The sequence below is a fragment of the Ammospiza caudacuta genome, chromosome 12 (assembly GCF_027887145.1).
Source record: "Ammospiza caudacuta isolate bAmmCau1 chromosome 12, bAmmCau1.pri, whole genome shotgun sequence".
Classification (NCBI taxonomy): Eukaryota; Metazoa; Chordata; class Aves; order Passeriformes; family Passerellidae; genus Ammospiza; species Ammospiza caudacuta.
The window spans coordinates 22,201,066-22,221,948 of NC_080604.1; the positions used below are offsets into that span (position 1 = coordinate 22,201,066).

General features: G+C 51.3%; 1 protein-coding gene across 1 annotated transcript in view; it reads right to left on the minus strand.

Annotated features, from left to right (window-relative positions):
• PLXND1 (plexin D1) overlaps positions 1-20,883 on the minus strand; it is a 67,477-nt gene that overhangs the window by 2,967 nt on the left and 43,627 nt on the right. The window contains exons 20-35 of the mRNA XM_058812749.1: positions 20,152-20,266; positions 19,042-19,149; positions 18,263-18,375; positions 17,005-17,112; positions 16,335-16,465; positions 15,853-16,051; positions 10,185-10,331; positions 9,313-9,469; positions 9,006-9,109; positions 7,970-8,033; positions 7,093-7,127; positions 5,930-6,034; positions 5,018-5,181; positions 3,496-3,643; positions 1,169-1,309; positions 287-361 (exon numbers count right to left, since the gene is read on the minus strand). Coding sequence (XP_058668732.1) covers positions 287-361; positions 1,169-1,309; positions 3,496-3,643; positions 5,018-5,181; positions 5,930-6,034; positions 7,093-7,127; positions 7,970-8,033; positions 9,006-9,109; positions 9,313-9,469; positions 10,185-10,331; positions 15,853-16,051; positions 16,335-16,465; positions 17,005-17,112; positions 18,263-18,375; positions 19,042-19,149; positions 20,152-20,266 — 1,914 coding nt within the window. The remainder of the gene's footprint in view (positions 1-286; positions 362-1,168; positions 1,310-3,495; positions 3,644-5,017; positions 5,182-5,929; positions 6,035-7,092; positions 7,128-7,969; positions 8,034-9,005; positions 9,110-9,312; positions 9,470-10,184; positions 10,332-15,852; positions 16,052-16,334; positions 16,466-17,004; positions 17,113-18,262; positions 18,376-19,041; positions 19,150-20,151; positions 20,267-20,883) is intronic.

A 20,883-nucleotide genomic window follows, 5' to 3' on the forward strand; every position in this document is an offset into this window, starting at 1 on the left:
GCTCTCCTGAAAGGGTCTATACATCTGGCAGCCCTTCTTCAGTCCAGCCAAATGCCATTAAGATCAGCAGGGAATAGCCAGCCTCCTCTTCCAAGAAGTTGCCAGCCAAGGGACAGAGAGTAGGTGCATCTGGATATGCATCTATTGCATATGTACTGCAATTATGCACAGCCCAGCAATCCTGCTTTGTGGGACTGGAGGCAGGTGTCTGCCTGCAGGGTTGCTGCAGCGATGGTTCCTCCCTTCCCAGGCAGGCCAGAGCCCCTGTGCTGTAATCCCCACTCACCTGGGAGCGGTATCTCTTGGCGTATTTGTAGATCTCAGCCATGGCGACATTGGTGTTGAACTCATTTCGGTATTTCTTTATAAAGACAGAAAACAGAGGGGAGAATATGAGCAGGATGGAGCTTGTGAGTTCTAGCCCAGCCAGCAGGCACTGACTATGGTAAAAGCAGGTTGTGCCTGACTTTATGGTCACATTGGTACAGCTGGATTTTAAGGAAGGTGCATTTGCTTGCATCAGGATGGGTCTTGGTCTTTTCAAAGCCAGTTGTAAATACCCACGCCAGGCAGCACACTTGCATATCCCTCTGTGCCCAAAGCCATTTCACAGGAGGGGACAGTGCACCAGCTGTGCTGTGGAATATCAACAGAAAAATCCTGCTTGGTGCCCAAAGCTAAAACACCCTGGCGAGAAGGTTTGATTTTGAGGAACCTGTGGTGCATAGCTGGCAGGACTCAGATCTGGAATGTGGCTGCCAGCTCTTGAGGCTGGTACCAGGGCTGGCTGCCTGGGACTCAGGGCTGTCCCTGGCAGTTGTGCCTGGGAGCCAGCTGGCTGGGTGGCTGTGGGACTGCAAAAATCCTTGTCCAAACTTCCTGGCTTTTTGGCACTGAATTTTGCTCTCAATTCCCAGTGGTGCCAGAGCTAGTTAGGCTCAAGCAAACTCATGGGTGTTTTCTGCAGTTCTGGCAGTAATTGAAGACGCTTGGAATTAGGTCAGATGAAGTTTGTGTGCGGAAGTTTCAGGCACAATATCCTTTTTTGTGTGCTCCTTCCAGCATCTAAGCAGTAGCTGATTGCAGCCTATGTGCATTCCCTGCTGTTGCCAGGCTCCAGCAGGACACTGAGCCTGCAAACTCAACCCCATCCTCTCTGCCCACGTACCCGCGACTCTTCGGCGAGGTGGGCGTTCATCTCCTGCTCACTCAGAGGGGGCATGTCGTGGATTTGCTTGTAGTATCTCTGCACTATCTTCCGGTACTCGGGGATCTCCTTGGCATACAGCAATTTGTTGGTCGGGGAGTCCTAGAGTGAGAGCGAGACACAGAACTCAGGCACTGGGTTGCTCCCAGCTGAAAACCTTACCCTGTGTTCAGAGCAAAGCACTGACACCAGATAGGGACCTCAGCTACAGCTGGCTGCAGGGAACAGCTTTGCCTTTGGTCCCAGCTGTCACCAGAGAGGACTGTGGTGCTGGAGAGTACCAAGGCACAGAACAGCTCATGGCAGAACAGCTCAGACACATCAAGGATCTGTGGATGGGCACCATGTGCCTGTGGAGACACAGCCCCATCCTGCTGCCCTTGCATGAGCTGAACATCCATCAGCTCAATGCCAGAGAAGGGGGTGATGGGTGTGTGGTTTAATTTGCAGCAAGCACAGGCTAAAAGAAAGCCCAGGGTCAGGTGGGATGGCTTACTGCCAGGGGATGCTCTGCAGGTGAGGTAGCACACCTGTGCCAGATCAAACACTTGGGCTCTGTGCTGCTGTGTGTGTGGAAATTGGCAACAAGGGAAGGGCTTCTGCATGTCTTCTGCTGGGGGTTTCTTGAGCAGCCACATTGATTTAAGCTAAAGAACAAAGCTATCTTACAAGTTGAACTTTGTCAGCTGAAATGTTGCTTTTGGATTTTTTTCATGTAGCTTTGATTTATTTTGCATTGCCTAATCCAGGCTGCCTGGCCTAAATTGAGTGCATGTAAAGTAATTAACAGAGAATACTGAATTCTCTTGATTAATGTCAGCTTCAAGACAGCAGCCTTAACCTCCCAGCCATACAACTGGGTTGTACCAGTGGAGGCACAACCCTGCTGCCCTCCTTGCAAACACAGCATGAATAATTTTAACCTCAAAGCAATCCTGCCCTCCTGATTTCATTACCCTAGCAATGAACTTGGCTGACTAGCCTGTGTTACATCCCTAAGGGGAATGCCCCAGGCTTGGGGACACCAAAGGGAGTGAGATCACCACGTCCTGTCCTGCCATCCCGACACCAGTGGTGGGACTGCTCCCCAGTGCTCTGACAGGTGGAGAGGGGAGAGGACCTGCTGATGGCAGGGAGTGGTGGCTTCTGCCCACGGGCAGCATACTTGGCTCTGCCAGGCAGGAATAGGGGAGCCTGGGGTGACTCCAATCTGCTGCTGCAATCTGTAGCTTGGCTAATGCTGCAGGGGAAACAGGAAACGGGCACCAGATCCCACAGCAGTTTATTTTCCAGCCCAGTGACAAGGCATTGTGAGACTATGGCCAACTTACAGAGAGCCTGCTCATAGCATTATTTTTTCCCCTTGGAAACAGGAAGAAAAACTATGCTGCCTCTTTTCTAAGTTATTTTTTAATTTATATCTGATTTGCCTCTATGATGAAGAGATGGGCACTGATTTCTTAACTGCTTGTGCACTGTCGATGTATGGACTGAGTCTGCTCTCACATTTGCAGTATTAAGAGCAACGTGCTGAAACCAAGGGAAGAGTCCAGTCTGGAAAATGCTCAGTTATACACTGCGTGTACATGCAAGCTGATTTTTATGCTGAGGGTTTATTCTTCCCACATTACTCAACAATTCATTCACTTATACTATTGTATTCCAGAGAAGTGTTTCCATCTGTTGTCTGACTCCAGCTGACCCCTCTTCCCCTCATCTGCCACTTGACAAGGACAAATCGTAGGTGTTTCATAACACATGCAAAAAAAAAGACCAAAACCCAAACAAACAAAAAATCAAGCACTCATTAGATCTTCCTCCAGCATTAACCTCTCCCAGCAAAGGCTTCCTGCAGCTCTGGGGCTGGGGGTGGAGCGCCCACCCCCTCACCGCAGGGTGTCCCCCAAGTCACACACTGTCACCACCAGCCTCTGGGGTGGGGGGCAGTGGGGGTGATTTACAGCATTTCTTAATAAAACTTTTTTATGTCAGGAAGTTTCAAATGTCAGCACTGTGCTCAGCCAAGGCAGTGGGAGAAAAGAGAATGCACATGGGATGTCTTCCAGCCAGCCAGCCCCGCGGGACTGTGCGTGGGGCCCGAGGGTGGGAGATGGACCCGGCTCCTGCAGCCTTGTGCTTGCTTGGAGCAGGCTCTGGTGCGCTGGTGTGCTGAGCCCAGCCCAGCCCCACGCTGGCCATGGCCACTGCGGGCTGGTGCCCTCTGCCAGGCCCTGCCCCCAGCTGGTCCAGGCCCGTGGGTGCCTGGCAGGAGCCCTCGCTGCAGGTACCTTGCCCAGCTGCAGGTCGGAGAGCGAGCAGGCGTCGATGAAGGCCTGGGCGATCACGGACAGACAGGCGTCGATGTGGTCTGTCTTGTCAATGTCGAACACAAACTGGGGGTTTTTCAGGATGTTGACCCAAAACCTCAGTGGTAGGCTGCAAAGGAAGGATCCGGGGACACGCACGAGATGAATTTTTGTGTACCAGAGGAAGAGGGGTGGAAATGCAGGAAAGACGGTGTATAGAAAGGGAGTAGTAGAGAGGAAAGCTGAGAAGATGGGTTCTGCTATTTAATGACCCCCGGTACAGACCCCTGCCTTGATAGAGGGGCAGGGACACACGTTCACTCTCCACATGTTTTTTCAGACTGGAGAATGTGGCACACACACACCCCTGCTCCTTCAGCAGCTGCAGGCCCAGAGAGGCACCAGCAGCTTTGCCCGTGTGGGTCTGTTGAGTCAGGCTTCCCCACTTGCTGCTCTTTGGAGCAATGGTGGCACCTCCTTTTCCCTCCTTCCTGACACTAACCCATCATCTGGTTCTGATAGTGAGCCCCACAAAACACATTTCGTCTGTCTTTTTTTCTGTTCTCTCATCATTTTCTCCAGTTATTTCACTGCTGATTTGGCCACAACACAGCTTCAGTCTATTGCTCACCCTTCCTACCCTCCACAGCAGCTGAGAGGTGAAAACCGCTCCAAGTCTTGGCTCTACAGGACAGTGAAGGTAGTAAAGGGTAGGCAAATCTGTTGCCCAATGGTTGCATCTGCATGCCTGCTTTCCCTGTAAAATTTGGTTTTAGTTTTCACACATTGGGCTGGAAACAGTTCCTGTCTCCACCATCTCGAAACTGCTGAGCCTCTTCTTGACACTCTCTCCAAGCTCCCTGCTCTCTTCATTTAAATCCTCTGGTTTCTTTCCTGCACTATTTCCCCTTCACTTTGGCTCCTCCACCCCATTGCCGCTGCTCGTGTCCCTCAGCACCACTCCATCGGGTGCCACTGCTGTGGTGCTCACCAGCAGGCCATTGTCCCAGCACCTGCTCCTGGAGTCCCCTGAACACCCTGGAGACAGCCTGGTTATAGACCTAAGCAGGAAAAGTGCCACTAAAGGGCTGGAAAGGCAGAAAAATAAATGAAAAGGATCCAAATATGTGGGTTTTAAAATTTCCATGACATTTTTAAGACCTGACATGGTCTTGGACTCTGTCTCCAGTGCTTGCAGCTGACACCATTGCTGTCTGCCATCATCCTATTTCTCCCTTCATTATTTTTGTGTGCCAGTTCTTTTGGCCCTTTGTCTGCCCATGCCTCCTCTTTCAGCTCACCGTTCCCCTGGGCTTCATATTTGTTCAAAGCTCTCCAATCCTGTGTTTGGCTTCATCTTTCACAGCCCTCTCTGCCACCCTCCCTGTTTTCCAAGTCCCTCTTCTACTTATAGCAATCTAATGATTAGTGCAGGACACAAGGGTTTTGCAGCTGCTGCTCCTAAGAGATGGCAGGAAGAAAAGAAAGATTTCCTTTTCCAAACCTGTTGGTCTTCCAGATGTGCAGAGTGTCAGGGTCTGTGATGCCTCTCTTCTCTGCCTGTTCCTCTAGGAAGTCAAAGAAATACTTCACAGCCACGGGTGGTTTATCGTCTCGGATACTGAGAATGGCTTTGAACAAGTCATCCAGGAACTTCTGGAGTGTCCCCTGCAGGACAAGGACACAGTGGACCCTGGGGAGAGCAGCAGCACCCAGCCCAGGAGAACAGCAGAGGGGCTGGGACTGCTGCACAGCAGGGGAAACCCTTTGCTGCCAGTTGGATAAGTCAGAAGAGAGAGGGGATGCTGAAGCAGGGAGGGAACAGTTTGTTTGTGGATAGTGATATGATAAATTTGCATTTAGGGTTAATTTCTTTTGGCATCGAGATTTTCTTTCTTACTGCTGGGATCTCACATCTGTGCTTGGTCTGTACACCTCAGACAGAGAAGACTAGAGACTGCTGGCCATCCCTGTAATCTTTGCTTCAGTGAGGCACCATGCTGGGATTAAAGATGGGTCAGATCTGACCTCAGATCACACAGACATTTCTCCTGCTCCCACAGCTGAGCCTCTCCATCTCCTGTCCCAGCAGCATCTCTTTCTGGGGAGATGGCCTCAGGTCTCAGTTATGCATCTCACGCCCTGAGGCAGCCAGAATCCCTTTAGTCTGCACAGACGCCAGTCCATTGCAGGGAGATCCTGTGGGGCATCACACAGCAGCAAGGATGCACTGGGAAGCTGGAGGGACACCGAGGAGCCCGACAGCCCCACTAAACATGCTCCAGCCATGCAGGAGAGGGGTCCCACTGCCTCTGGGGAGCAACCAGCCCTGCAGGGCTCCTTCCCTCGAGCAGGCTTCTCCCTACAGACCACAGACAATCCCACCTGCCAAGAACGGGGGCGGCCCAGCTCCTACCTTGGTGGAGAGCAGCCGTGTCAGGTAGATCTCTGGAAGAACCTTCTTCCTATGGCTCTGTCTGTGGGACTTCTTATGTTCCACTGACTCGTCAGTTGGGAGAACCTGGTTCCAGATAAAGCACATGGTCAGAGCCCTCTTCCCTGAAAGCATCCCACTAAATTTTCCTTCCAGCATAGAATTTCAACCGCATATAAAATTCAATTAAAAAGCAGGTACTGCTTTATAAACACACCCTTATATGGCTTAAAAAAAGTGATCCATAATACTAATTTTTATGACATTTGTTTCTCCAGTGCTCTTTATTGCCTCTCTCACCCTAGATGAAGGAAATTAACCCATCCATTTTCCTCTGCATGCTGGCCTGTTTGCCCCCCTGGGCTGCACTGCACCTTGGGCTCCCAGCTTCTGCAGAAACCAGCTTTGCTTGGATTTGGAAAAAGCACAGTATGTAGGGATGCTGGCTTTTTCAAAACAAAAATGAATATTCCACTGGTTAGGTCAGTGAATTATTCTCTATAATGACGAAGCAAGCAACTGACATCCATCTTGGCATTGTTTCACATGTGAACAGTTGGCTTCCCATCCCTTCTCCCTCCTTGCTCTGCATGTGTGTGTGTGCATGTGTGCTTCTACTTGAGCATGGAAATGCTTGCAGAGAAAAAAAAGCCTCAAACCAGGCTATAAAATATTGTTGTTGTCCATGACACCTTTTTTCATAACAGCTTTTAGCAGCATTTAGCACTTGGCACTTCCAGCACGGTGCAGCAGCAGGAGCCCACGGGCCTGCTGAGCCCAGGAAGCAGGCAGGATGCCAGGAGCTCCCGGCAGGTGACAGCCGAGGTGTCAGGACGCCACCACCGACACTGTGCCACGCTCTGACCTCGCCCCTGAGCTCTCTGTGCTGCCAGCAGCTCCATCGGACACAGCAACTTCTCTGCCATCCCAGTAATTCTTTATCATGTCCCTCAGTCTATCTACAGATAAAGCTTATCTACAGATCACCTTTCTGCGCCGCTTTGAACCCTGCTGAAGAGAACTAATGAGCCCTGATGCAGCTTGTTCATCACATCTTGCACTACAGACCACAGAAATAATTTAAGTTAATATCAGCAGCCCCCACATGCAGCCATCATCTCTGCAGCCAGGAGAGGAATACTTACCAAGTGGAAGTACTTTTCAGTGTCCAAATCCTTCACTGTGAAAAAGAAGAGAGACACAGTGGCTCAGTCAGGGGGCCCCAAACTGAAATCCACCTACACTGGTGACCTCCATGTCAAGAGGCATCTGAACCCCAAGAATCCCAACACCAAGTTGGTGTTATCAACCACAAGTGATCTCACCGTTTCTCCTTGTTTTGGGGTTGTTTATGGCATTATCAGGCTTGTGACAAAGTCCCCTAGGAGATACGTTAAGGGGGACCTGAGGGATATTTTAAGAGAGACTCAAGAGGGCATGAGAGCAGGGTGAGCACAGGGCCACTCCTGCACTGTGAAGCCCTGCTGTGCCCTGCTGTGCCCCACACTCCCAGGATTATTCCGAGCCTCAGCACCAGGGCAGCTCCTTGCCACAGCAGACAAAGGACTCCTGGAGAGCCAGGCTCTCTGGAGGCAGCCTGGAAACAGGGTTTGAAATTCCTTGTTTAATGTGGATTTTTGTCTCACTTGTTCTGTTTTCATTCAGCACAGCCTGAAACCTAGAAATGCACTGGCAAAGGACTGAATATATGTAACTGGGAGGGAGAGGACTTTTTCAACCAAGTGATTTCAGATTCTTCCTTTTTCTCACTCTGTCAGCGCAGATTGGATGCCAGCTCCCAGTGAGGGTGTGAGATGGAAAGGTGCAAACACCTTGAGGGCTGGGAGAGCACCATGAGGCAGAGGGAGGAGATTGGATAGCACACGTTTAGAGCCACCGCATCCCCAGCACCCAGGAACGGGGGCTGGCAGTGTCTTCCACTATCCCCAGCCAGAGACCACCCTGACAATGTAAGCATTCCTGCCCAGTCATCAGCAGCAGGGAAGAAGAGTGAGATGTTACCTCTGCTCAGCGTGGTGTCCTTCTTGTCTGTCAAACTCATGGCCAGGGATGCCCCTTCAGGGATCTGTGCAGGAAGGGAAGAGCACACATTGATGATAGGGGCCTTATCAGTGCCTCCCTGGTCCTGTGGACATCCCAGGAGCTGGGGGATGCTGGTGCAATCATAGTTCTGCCACAAACATCCTCTGAACCTGCCTTGCTCTGCCTCTGTCCCTCATTATGTGGAAAGGGAATTTTCAATACAATTACAAGACAGTGAGGTTCTCAAACCTGATGGGAATTGGGCAAATACATGTATCTAAGGTACATTTTTGGATGTCGACACCAGGTAATTTGGAAAGGAAGGAGAGTTTGGCTGTGCAGGGGCTGGTTTGCCATTCCCCAAAGGGGAGAAGGGGTGGTGGCAGCCTGGGGCTGGCGCAGTCGCTGTGCTGGGGGCAGCGTGCCAGCGGCACGGCTGCTGCCCCGATAACCACGCCATCAGCACTCAGCTCCACTTCTGTTTTCCAGGCACGGCTACACACCAGGGAGGATTATGCTTCCAGGCATACCAGGGAATATGAAAATCGTTAAGTATTTCTGGTTTCATTTAATTTTAAACAGAAAAACAGTCAAGAAAACAATCTGATTCACCATGTTTCCTCATATTTTTGGCCTCACTTCCTCGATGGTATCCCTAGCCCCTGCTCTCAGGCAGTGACAGTTGTAGCTGCAATTTCAGCAGGAGTGCGGATCAAGAGCACAGTGATACTAATCAGCCAGGCTGGTGGCCCTTGGGAATAAGAGCTTTTCCCCCCCCTCTTTCTGTTGTCAGTAATAACTTGTTTTGCATGAAGAGTGTTAATTAGTTTCTGTGTGTTGCAATATTAACGAGATTCTCGCCAGGGCAGATGTCTATTCCCTGGAAGCTCTCACGGAGCTATGGCAACCTCTCTGCTTGCTCCTGATGAACCCGTTTTGGAGGGGAACCGCAGCTCGCCCTGGAGGCCAGGCAGGCCCCGGGGAGGCAGGGCTCCCCTGAGGGGTCTGGCTTTACCTTGTAATGTGCCAGCGTGTTGAGTTTCTTCCTGCCGTCCTCCACCACCGAGGTGTCATCGAGGTCCCGCAGGATGTAGCTGTCGGTGCTGGTGGCAAACCACTCTGAACACAGAGAGGGGAGAAGTGAGACCCCAGCCCGAAGGAGGCAGGGCAAGGGGGTCTGGGACTGCATGGCTGCCCTGGTGTCTGTCCTCCTGTCCATGCTGCTTCACCCACTGCTCTGACAGGCACCAACAGCTGCTGCACAACTATAGGTGCTTCATCTGTTTTTACAGAGCGGCTGGCGCCCTACACCTGGTCCTTACCGAGGTCAACGTCTTCCACCCTTGGCCACTGCGAGTAGGGGACGTTCTTGCAGAAGGCCTCCAGAATTTTCTCTTTCACTTGACTCAGTGTGTCTGTGTCCATGGCTCTGACACTCAGGGAGTCCATCCCACAGCCTTGGAAGGAGACATTGAGGTTCTGCAGGGAGAGGCTGTGTTAGGAACAATCTGCCTGGCTCTCCCAAGAATGCTTGGAACCTGTGGTGTCTGCACAGCTCTGGTTGGTGTGCCCTGGGCCCCATGCTGATGGAAATCAGGCTGAACTAATGTGGCCATTGATGCTTTACAGCATGAGAAGCACTGATGTACAGCCTCAGGGACTGAGGGCTCTGCTGACCAAGGTGGGAGAACTCAGGGAGCAACAGAGCAGACCCCTCTCGTGTTGTCTTGGTAATGGGGTTTGACCACCACAGGCAGGAGGAAGGGTCAGCCCCCATTACCAGCCGTGTCCTCAGTTGCTTGGCTCCAACTGGTGATTAACAGGACCACCAAAGCTCATTGCTCAGCCTCTGCTTGATGCAACGGGATCCATGCTTAACCAGTGCTAAGCCTGCTGCAGGATGGGTTTGCTGCAGTGCAGGGAGCCCTTGAGAGCTCCTGGACAGCAAGACAGGCAGCTGTGAGGGCCTACAGGCTGCCACAGACACCTGCTTGGAGACCAGGGAGGCACAGCTACTGCCTCAGTTGCAGCCCAATGCTGCAGGGCAAGGAGAGCAACTCTTTCTATAAGAAACCCTCTCCTCTTTTTGTCTGGGTGGGTCCTCCTCTCAGCAGATGTGCAGACCTAAACGCTGGGAGCATGGCATCTCCCTCTCACTCCAGCTCTGGGGAAGCCCCAGCACATGGCTACTCACCCTCGGCTTTGCCTCTATGTTCTCCCTCAGCAGCCACTCCTCGTTGAGGGTGTACCTGGCCTTCCCTGTAATGGCATCGATGGAACCCTTGTTAATCTGTTGTTTGATGGCACAGATCAGCAGGAAGAAGGGCTCTCCAACTGTCTCCTGGGGAAAGGAAAGAAGACCAAGTCAGCAAACTGGACCTGGTTGTGACAGGTCCATCAGCAACACAGCAGGGACAGGCTCTGTGCGGACAGTGAAGGTGTCTCTGCATACCAGGGAGCAGGAACGAGTCCACCCCAGGTGCTGCAAACACCTGCTGGGCGCCACTGCCCCCCAGCTCCCACTTGCCTCTCTCTGAGGCTGCTCAGAAGTTTTCAGACTTGTGGCAACATGACAGCGCAGATGGGGAACAGGACACAACAGCCAACAACAGCCGCAGGCCGTTTTTGGGGATGCTGTAGCTGTCAGCATCAACACACCCCATCCAAGTTCTGCAGCAAGCACCGGAGCTGTGGAATGCCACCGAGGGCTGTGCCAGCCCGTGCTGTCTCAGGGGCAGAGCTGGGGTGCTGCTCAGAAGGCAGGGGCATATACATGGCTGTGCTGAGCAGGAACATGCACACATAATACTCAGCAAAATGCAAATGTGCATTAATTTACATGTGAATTACACAGGAACAGGGAGAATCTAGCATACTGTGCTACAGAGATGCTTCCTGCAATCTGACAGGGTGCAGACTGTACAACATGCTGCACTCAGCAGGACAAGACAGGGTTGGTGCGCACAAAAATCCAAGAACAGAGATATCTGGGCACCCAGCTTTCTAATGAACATGTCAGGCAAACCCCTCATTGCACAGCCTGGCTTGAACTGAACTCCATGGGAGTCAGCCCACAGTCTGGGCCTGTGGCTCTGGGAACCAGCGTTCATACTTCTCATACCACAGCAGAGCCCTCATCACAGCAAAACAGAGGATCAAGGTCAACAAGCTGTTCCCATGTGACAGCAGGCAAACACACCATTTAACTCTTTACATTCATCAAACCTAAGTTCATGGGAGAGAGGTGAACTGCGGCACTCCTGCAGCAAGAACGAAAAATATAACAGGGAGCATCTATTTCTGATGTGATTCAGCTACGCAGTTTAATGCCAAATTTCTAAGCCACTTCTGCCTGCCGCACTGATGTGCGAGGGAAACACAAGCTATTTTCTTAAGGAACTCTTCAGTGTTAGAGTACATCCCATTCTCCCTAACGCTCACATTCGATTTTCTTCCAAAGAGGCAAGTGCAAATTCTGCACATTTATGCATTCTGAGCCTCCCCCCTGCACACACAGGCCTGCCATCTGAGAGCCTGCTCAAGACAACAGATACCCCACGGTTTTGATATTTCTCAGCTAGGAACTGCTAAATCCTGTTCAATCTGCTTCTTAATTAAAACTTGGTGATTCTTTTATTCTAATTGCCCTATAAAATTGCTAATTGCTAAAGCAATTAGTTCGATGTCAATTTGGATGCGCTGCATTTGGTGCGGTTGATGATAGGGTGATACAGCAGGGCTGTCAGTGGGCACACGCCGTCTGTGCCAGCAGGGCACTCACTTCCTTGTCAAGGATAACTTCATGAATACTGGGAAGCTCTCTGGGTCTGCTGCAGGGGTTTAATGATTCCTGCAATGCTCCTGTGAGCAGGCAGCACAAAATGGGCTCAGAGCAGGGCTGTGGGTGCTGGAATGCAGGAAGGCATGGCTTTGAGAATGTAGAGGAAGGTGTGGAGTCAGGAAGTGGAGAAGCTGAGCATCACAAGGAGTGAAGAATGTGCAGAAGACAAAGAGTTCATTTTGCAGACAAAGGCAGAAGCAAGATATAACAAGGGGACAACACTGACATGGAGACCTCCTCGGGCTGCAGTACCACTGCCCTCATACTGCAAATTGCAGGCACCACTGGCTGGCCCTGCAGATGGGATCATCAGTCTCTGACACTGGCCATGCTACCAACAGGAACCCTGTTTGTGTCCCATGTGAGCAGGGACAAACCTGAGGCTAAACTCAAGGCTGGGCTCTGGAGCCTTCCCATCCCTGCCATGGGCAGCTCCAGCCATAGGGAGACTGCAGTCTCCAGAAACCTTAAAAAGGGCGAGTCCTGCTGATATGGGAGCTGTTATGGGTTGAAATGAGCATGGGCTGCGTGGGTCAGGCTGGCCCTGGGGCACCCTCCTGCTCACACGAGGCTGCCCTGGAAGCCGTGGGGCTGGGGGTCACTGCAGCCACTGCAGGGTGCACGGGCAGCACTGGCCCGGGCCAAATGTCCCCACAGGGGACATGGCTCCACTGCACACAGCGCTACACCGCTGAGATGCTATTTCGGTTTGGCTTTTTGGCTTTCAGGCTCAGGAACCGTGGGATGTTAGGGAAATCTGCAAAAGTGCTAATCAGACAGCAAATTTCAAAGCGGGAAAAGAAGGGCTGGCAGTCAGGGACTAGAGATAAAATGGCAAACTTGTGAAACCTCCAGCATTGTTCGGAAAACTCATCTGGAAAGGAATCAAAACTGTCTTTGGACTTGGCTAGTTAGGAGAAAGGAAGTTTAACCAGAAGAGATCAGTGCTGATTCAGGACAAAAAAATACTTAAAAAAACACAGTCTGGGGCCTTTTTTTCCTCCTATTGTGAATGTATTTTAATGAGACTTCATTTTCATTTTTGACTGAACTGTTATGGGCCCTTAAAGCCACCCAGGGCACTGAAATAACTGCAGTAATGGGAAGCACAGTTCAGGCTGGCAGGACTTGAACTGTTCCACGCACACGGAGCGTGGGAGGGCTTCGGTTTTATATGCTTGGGAAAACAAAAAGGTTTAGAGCACAGACTGGATTCACATGCTGCTGCCCTATTAACACATCTCTGACAAGTTATTATAGATGTCCTCCCAGGAACACACTACAGCCATTTCCAAAATGTTTTGGTGAGCCTAGGGTAGGAACAGCACAGAAAACAGCTGCTTATCACAAGCGCCTGCTAAATTTGGGACAATTATCTGTTTGCATTCTGTGAAATGAAAAACCTCCATCCCACATGCAAAACTTGGGTAAGCTTGGACCCAGACATAAAAGCCAAATTCCTACTTTTCCTTTAACTCCCCAACCCTGTTAGGAGCCAGGCACAATGGTACCATGGTAGCTCATGGAGAAGGCTTTCTTTTAAAGCTTTTTCCACCAAAACTGTAGCACAAAGTAGAGACGTGGACCATTTCATCTACAATTCTCACTCAGTTCTGCAGCCACAGAGTTCTGCATTGATTGTGCAAATGCTGCAAGTCTCCTCTGAGCCCCCGTGCCTCGCAGCAAGCCCCTGCCAGCCCATCCCAACCCCTCCCACACTGAGCCAGCCCTGCCAGTGGACTCCACCGCCTTCAGGTGCCCTCCACATGTGCAGGCACGAATGCCTGTGGCCAGCAGCTCTTTCCCAGCTGAAGACAGCTCCTTCAAATCATTTTCCCCCAAAACACAAATGGACGGGCTGTTAGGCAGAGCATTAATGCGAAACAAATGTTTTGAGCATGTAGCGTTGACTTACAAGGGAAAATACAAGCACTTGGAATTTTTCCACTGCACAACGGCGGGGACTTTCACAGCAGCTGTTTCAAATAGACATTGTGATTAATGGGGATAATTCAGGAATGAAAACCAGGCCCATCATCACATGTCTGACAGAGCAGAGCTACAGGCAGGCAAGCCTTCTTTTTAACCAAGAAATGCCTCTCTGAAGGCAGCAGAGTTTGATCCTTAGGAACACAAGGCACATGGGAGGCCTTTGGCTATCACTGCCATTTACATCACAGCCCTGAGCTGACACCAGCCGTGTGGAAGGAGGTGCTGTCTGTTCCACCATAGCAGCTCCATCCTCATTTGTGTGGTGGGGAAGATGCCAGCTCTGCTGATCTGGATCAAGCTCCTGTCCCTTTGCACAGCTGGGCTTGTGTCACCTGGGATAAACTTTCTCTCCAGACACTCCTGTCTGATCAATTATTTTCCCTTTTTGTATTTCAGGAGCAGCTCAGTGTCCCCTCTGATCCCACCCTCACTGTGGAGCGTGTGAGATCTCAGAGTCTCCTGGAAATCAACTTGATTGTGCATTTGCTTTCAGAGATGGGAAGGAGGCTGCAGCAGCGCTCTGCAGTGCCATGGCTTCAGGCTGGACATGGGAGCCCCGGAGGGGACTGCCAACACAGTGTGTAGCCTTAGCCCCTGCCAAGAACCTGCTGCAGGTGGATGAAAATGCACATTCAGCCAGCAGCCCAGCAGCTCTGCAAAGGACCCGGTCACCTCACAGGACCTCACAGCCCTGCTCCCACCATACTCTGTTCTCATCCTCGCTCTGCGGGCTGGGGGAAGCCAGCTCACAGCTCACAGCAGCACTGCCCAGCTCTGGGGACGGCCACAGCCCCCCGGGCATGGCCACAGCCCCCCGGCCCCAGCCCAGCCTGCATGTGGAGCTCCTCTCCATTAGTGAGCCGTGTAATGTGCTCAAGCCTTCAGGCCCATGTGATAAGGCTCCGCTTTCCTCTTTTTCTTTTTTCCCTGAGAAAGCCTTCTTGCACAATGTCCATTTTTAGCACAAGCTGGAGCTGGATCAGATGCCTCACATGTGGTCTCCCCTCCCCAAAAGGGAAAATCAGCACTTTTTTTTCTCCAGTGGTTAACTACAGGCACAAAATCTGAAGACTAAAAAAAAATTTACTAATTTTCTCTTTCCTATCCTTACAGGGTGGGTAGCTGGGCTACACTGGCACAGTCATCCTCATCCACTCCTGTAACTCTTCTTTTATTAGACTGGCTAACTGTGTCAGCTAGAATGAAAGATTATGAACTACAAAACCTTTAGGCTTTAGGACAAAAAGTGATCATCTGGGATAAGAAGACATCACAATATGTATGCAGACAATACAGAACCGCTTCTGTGGATGCAGACAACACTTTGGGAAAAGGGATTTTTTTTCAAAGGCTTTTTCAAGGCTCTTCCCGTGGGCATAATGGGGTATCCTCCAATTAACTGCTGTGGAATCAATTAAGTTATTGCTCAATTCTTCTGGGGAATTCCAAACAGAACTGGCAAATGTTGGAGATAAAGCACTGAGCAGATGGACTGCTGATGGCTCTGAGATGCCAAACATTTTCCTGCTCATTACCGAGAGAAGACCTCAGCCTTCTGGGACAGACACCCCAGCTCTCCTGCTCAGATCTGTGCAGAACCACGAGGATGCCTCTGCATCAGAGGCCCCACACACCAGTGGGCACTGACACAGAGCAGCCCCTGCCGTGGTGCCCTCGGCCCTTCTGAGCCTCCTGAGGCAGACACACTGACTGGCCACAGAAACAGCACAAAACCATGTGGGCCCCAAAACCTCCAGCCACTCTGCTTATTTTTCAGTCCCCTATGGCTCTTCTCAAGCACAGTGAAAATGCTGATCCATGCTCTGGCTACCATGAAGACTAAGCTCACCAAAATCCTGGGCAGAACTGGAGAAACAACTGAACTTCAGGTTGCTTTCCTACACGTGAATCATTCAGTTTGCCAAGTGTTAGTGACCATTTGAGTGGCACTGCTAGCAAGTGTCAGGTCCTACGCTACCCCCTGCATCCCTCCTCCCTGCTCCCACCACAGCAGGACTGGTTCTCTTACTCTGAGATAGCTGTACATGCAGATGGACATCCAGTTGGTGAGCATCTTCTCCACCACAGATTCTGTCCTCCTCAGCATAAGCTTGGGGTTTTTGGAAGCTGAAGCATCTATTAGATCCACCAAGAGGTCCTTCATGATGCTGGTGTAATACTCCAGTTTCCCATGCAGTGCAATAGTAAGCAGGGAGGCCAGGTTACACCTGAAACACAGAATGATACAGGACTCAAGCCCCAACAAGACTGAAGCGCTGACCGGCACTAAAATACCCAACACACAAAGGCAGTCTTTCAGACAATATTCATGATCCTTCTTAATGGTGTTAGAAGTTCCAACCCTCATTCAGTGCTGCAGGACCTCAGGTCAGCTTGCACACTTCAGGGTTCACAGCCACCCATCTCTAGCAGAAATGTGTAGGCAAGTGTGACTCAACCATCCACTGAAACACACAGTCCCAGACAAGTCTTTGGTTCTGAAGCCTGTACCTGTCTCTGACAGCAAAGTCCTTCTGTTGCTCGAGAGCATGGACAAATACGATGAGAAAGTGCTTGTTGTTGAGTAAGGTGGAGAACAGAGAAATTCCTTCTTCCATGTTGGGTCTGCAGTTCTCAGGGACCTGAACAAAAATTTAGAAGGCAGACTAAGAAAGCCCTGCTTGTTGTTTTCCTCCACATTTTATCCCTCCTGACGGCAGGGACAGCCCTACTGAGCACAGAGACACTACGTAGAAGAGCCCTTCTTCCCTCTACCTGACACAGCCAGCAGCTTTGCTGGCAAGGAACACCAGCTGGGTCAGTGGCAGTGGCCATTCCTTTCTGTTCAGCACTCCTGAGGATACCTGGAGCACTGGGGCCAGTTTGGGGCTCCCCACTACGAGACAGATGGAGCAAGTGTGGCTGAGGGCTAGCAAAACAATTAGTGGCTGTACAAGGAGAGGTGAAGAGGGCTGGGTTTGGTCAGCTTTCAGAAGTTCTAGGGAAACCTTACTGCAGCCGCAGGGTTACAGAGCCAGGAAGGATCCCAGGCCAACGCTTCTCCATGCAAGAGCAGATTCACAGATCTGCCTTCTTCAGCCCGCCAAAGCTGATCCAGTGCTGGTCTGTGTTCATGGTTAGCCATACACAAAAGTGTTGGTTCTGTTAGTGGGTTACTCACCTTCCACTCCCCCACCAGGAGCGGATGTGTTTCCTGCACCTGGGAGCCCACCTGCGAGCTGAGCTGCTGGGATGGCAGGATGTAGCACTCCTCGTAGAGAGAGGAACACTGGAACCAAGCACAGCGTTAGGGGAGGGCACCTGTGGGCTGTGCACCTCAGGGGAATAAGATGGGGAGACATGTCACTGGGACTAAAGCCACCCATTCCAAAGACATGCACGGGGCTGGCTTATGGAGCCTTGAAACACTTTGCAAGAGCCTCCTGAATGAGCAAACACCACAAGGATGGGGGGAGGCAGACGTCTGCTCAGACACAAGGCTGCAAGGGCAAGGAGACTGCAAATAGAGTAATGTGACAGCTAGAAAACTCCCAGAAGAGAAAGCTTTACAGAAGACTATATCAAAATAGAGGAGTTCTGGGTGTTTCAACATATGTAACTTTTAAAACAGATGGGATAAATGTTTAAATATCTAGCACTTATATACAAGCCTGAATCTTAAAGCCTCTAGTGTGCAGAGATATGGAGACAGGGTAACTGAAAAACCTGAGTAATAGCTACTAATGAAACACTCTGCAGTCATAAATCATCATCTCAGTCCTCAGCACTGACACACAAGTGCCTCGGGGGTGAAATACAGCCGCAGTGAAGGGCACACAGCCACAGGCGGAGCAGCCGGGGACTGAGCGGCGGCACCAGCACGTCTGCTGCAGGACCCGGGCACACAGACTGGGACATCTCACTGGAGCACCACGCACACAACCTTGCACAGGCAGGAAGGGTGAGACAGAGACATCCAAAGAACTCCCGAGGACTGGCTGAGCTGCTGGGAATGCTTGGGGGCACCCTGCATGGGACAAAAAGCCCCTCTCCTGATTGCCAATTCATCCCTCAGCCACCCTTCAGCCTCTGCTGAAAGGAGTGGGGTGACACTGGAACCCTCGGGAGGAGACCCCAGCACTGTAATTGTGTGAGAGCTCTTTCACAGGAGGTGTGCAACGGCCCCAAACAGGAAGCCAGAGCAACTCCTGGGACAGCTGCCGCCAGCTTCTGTCATGTGCGAGCAAGCCTGATCTTGTGTGACACCCCAGGAGGTGCGGCTCCACTTTTGATGGTAATTAAGGTTGAAATATGTGACAAGTAAATACATAACAGTGGAATGATTTTGTGACACTGTAAAGGCCCTGTAGCAGAGCCCTAAACTGGGTGGGACATATCTGGGAGCAATGAGGTGCCCGTGACACGCGCTGTCTCCTTACTTTGGGGAAGAACGTCCTGGTGACAAAGTGCTTGTACTCCAGGAAGGGGATCCCCTGGCTGCGGTTTAGCTCCTTGGTCAAGTCTGTCATGTCTGTCTGCAGCTCTGCAAAACCTTGTACAAAGAGACCCACAGATGGTGAGAGCCCAGTCCTTCATCAGCCGAGAGAGGCTGGCACTGGAAAGCAGAGCACATCCCATCTCTGCCCCTGCCATGCCGTGCCCTTGCGGGGGCTGAAGCCGTTTGCTCTGAGCAGCACATTCCCATCGGGGTTTAACCATCACCCTGTACACCTTGCCCCAGCTTGACAGAACATTCTCTGCCCCAGGAGCCCCAGTGCCCTCAGCACAGGATGTCAGCCGATGTGGCATGATCATGGACTGTGGGGTGGCAGGTGCCAACACCTGGAACACTTCTGCCATTGCTCTACGAGGAGCATGCTGCAGTTTCTGTTGCACCCAAGAGGAAAGCACACTGAAGGTTAGTGTGACCTTCAAGCAACCCTCTGACACAGCCAAGGGCCATCAACCCAGGGCAGAGAAGCTGGTGGCACTGGAGATCAGTGGCTTGTCCAAGCCAGGCAGCAGGACAGTGGCAGGGCCACACTTCCAGCCACTGAGCCTCATTCCCAAACCCTGTAAAAACTCACAGGTGATCACAGAAATTCTCCTACAAATAGTTCTATAAACTTCTACAGAGCACAAGGTGAATTGCTTCAAGCCTGCTAACCTGACATCTTGCTCCTAGCCATGGTTCCTCAGCACCCAGACAGTGACTTACCTTTGCGGATTTCCTCGCGGATCTGCGACTCCATCTCCTCCATCTGGAGCAGGGTTTTCTGCCAGTAGCGCTCAGCTCTGCGGCTCTTTGTGCAGAACACAAACAGAGCTGGAAACGAGGAAGAGAATAAGCCTTTTGGACCCGGGCTTAGGAGCAGCTGCAACTGGGATCAGAGCAGTTCTGTCTGACACAAGTGCAGAAAGCTAAACCCAGAGTTGGTTTCACACCTACCACCAGACTGGTATCTGCTCAGGCAGTTGTCGATTATCTGTAAATAAGTAGAACCAGCTGGAATTTAATGATCATGCTGTAACTGTCATCTTCAATTTAGGTCTGGGCTGTCGGTATTCAGCTTAACTGTGTATTAATGTGTTCCAGCTGATTAATGAATACAGAATTGAGGACGTTTGCCACCTGTATTACAGTGTTCATATCTGACAGTCTTCTCATGCCTCCAGAAATATGTTTCTAATGATGGGTGATACAGCTAGTAAATAGGATGCATTAGAGCCTTTGTTAAAAAGAAATTAAATCCTTACTCTAAAGCCCTCATCTGCTGTGAACTGGCAGGTTTCTTGCTGCACAGTCATTCTGGGCATGTGATTCTGGCAGGGACCCTAGCCCAAGGACAAAGGTGTGCAGCACAGCTTCCAGCCAGGTACGTACACTCATGTGCCTGCTTCAGATTTGCAGCTAAGGATGCTGGCTCTGCTCTTCCTACTCGGCCAGACACCTGCCACTGCTTGCTCCTGATGACAGGATCTTGGCCTAAGAGCACCTTTAGAATGGTCTGGGACAATCATGCCTGTGACCAAGATCAGTTTCTCACATCCTTCTTTCTTTTGTATTATAGTAACTACTGAGTATTTGGGGGAAAGGGTAAGTTTATAAATATCACAGGTTGAAGTCACAGAGTTGAGCTGTGGTTTCAGCCAGGAAAAGCTCTGTGCTGTAGGGAGCTGTGGTCCTGGCACAAGCTGTGTGCCATACCTGCTGCACCCAGACTAGCTTCAGGTACTGCACAACTGCAGCACTCAGAGTTCACACCTCTCTCACATGCAGAGAGAAAAACCTTGCCACAGCCTGGAAACACCTCGTTCTTTCCCTTACCTACAACAGAGAGGACCAGCAGGATGCTGCAGATAACGATGGAGACAATGATGGCGGTTTCTCCTCCCCCAAGGTGCAGCATGGCAATTGTGTAGTTGAACTTTCCGACTTGGATCTGAGGAAGGAGAAGGAGGCAGGAAAAGCAGGAGCTGAGCAGCAGGTTGCCATAGGCTGGGAGCAGGGAGGGACACAGGGCAGCACTCAGCAGACCCTCACTCTGAGCGAGCTGGCACAGCCTCCCAGGCCCGGAGGGAGGGAGGGACCCGGGCTGTGCCCCTCACTGCCAGACCCTGGGCACTCTCCAGGGAGCCCAGCTCCCTCCTGTGCTCTGGGCATGCCAAGGCCACACCAGCAGGCTGTGATGCTGCAGTGGTGCCAGCCCAGCGCCAGCACGGGGCTTTGGTGGCAGAACTGGAGGTCCCATGGCCCCACTGCACCTGCCCCAGGAGAGACAGCCCTTTCCTGGAGAGCCCCTGGCACTGCACAAGGCTGCCTGTGCTGCTCTTACTAGAAAATCACTACCACTAATCATCAGCTTCTTTATGGCTCTGAACAGCCCTTGGAGCCCTGCCGCACTCGCCTTTGTCCTCCCAAATCAGAACAGCTGCCACCCAGAAGAAGTAGGGTTAAGCAACTTTAAAGTCCTTGAAATACAAATAAACTAAGGGAATAAAAATAAACGAGACCATAGACAAGTAATGATCTTGTGGCTAAAGCAGTGAAAGGGGTGTC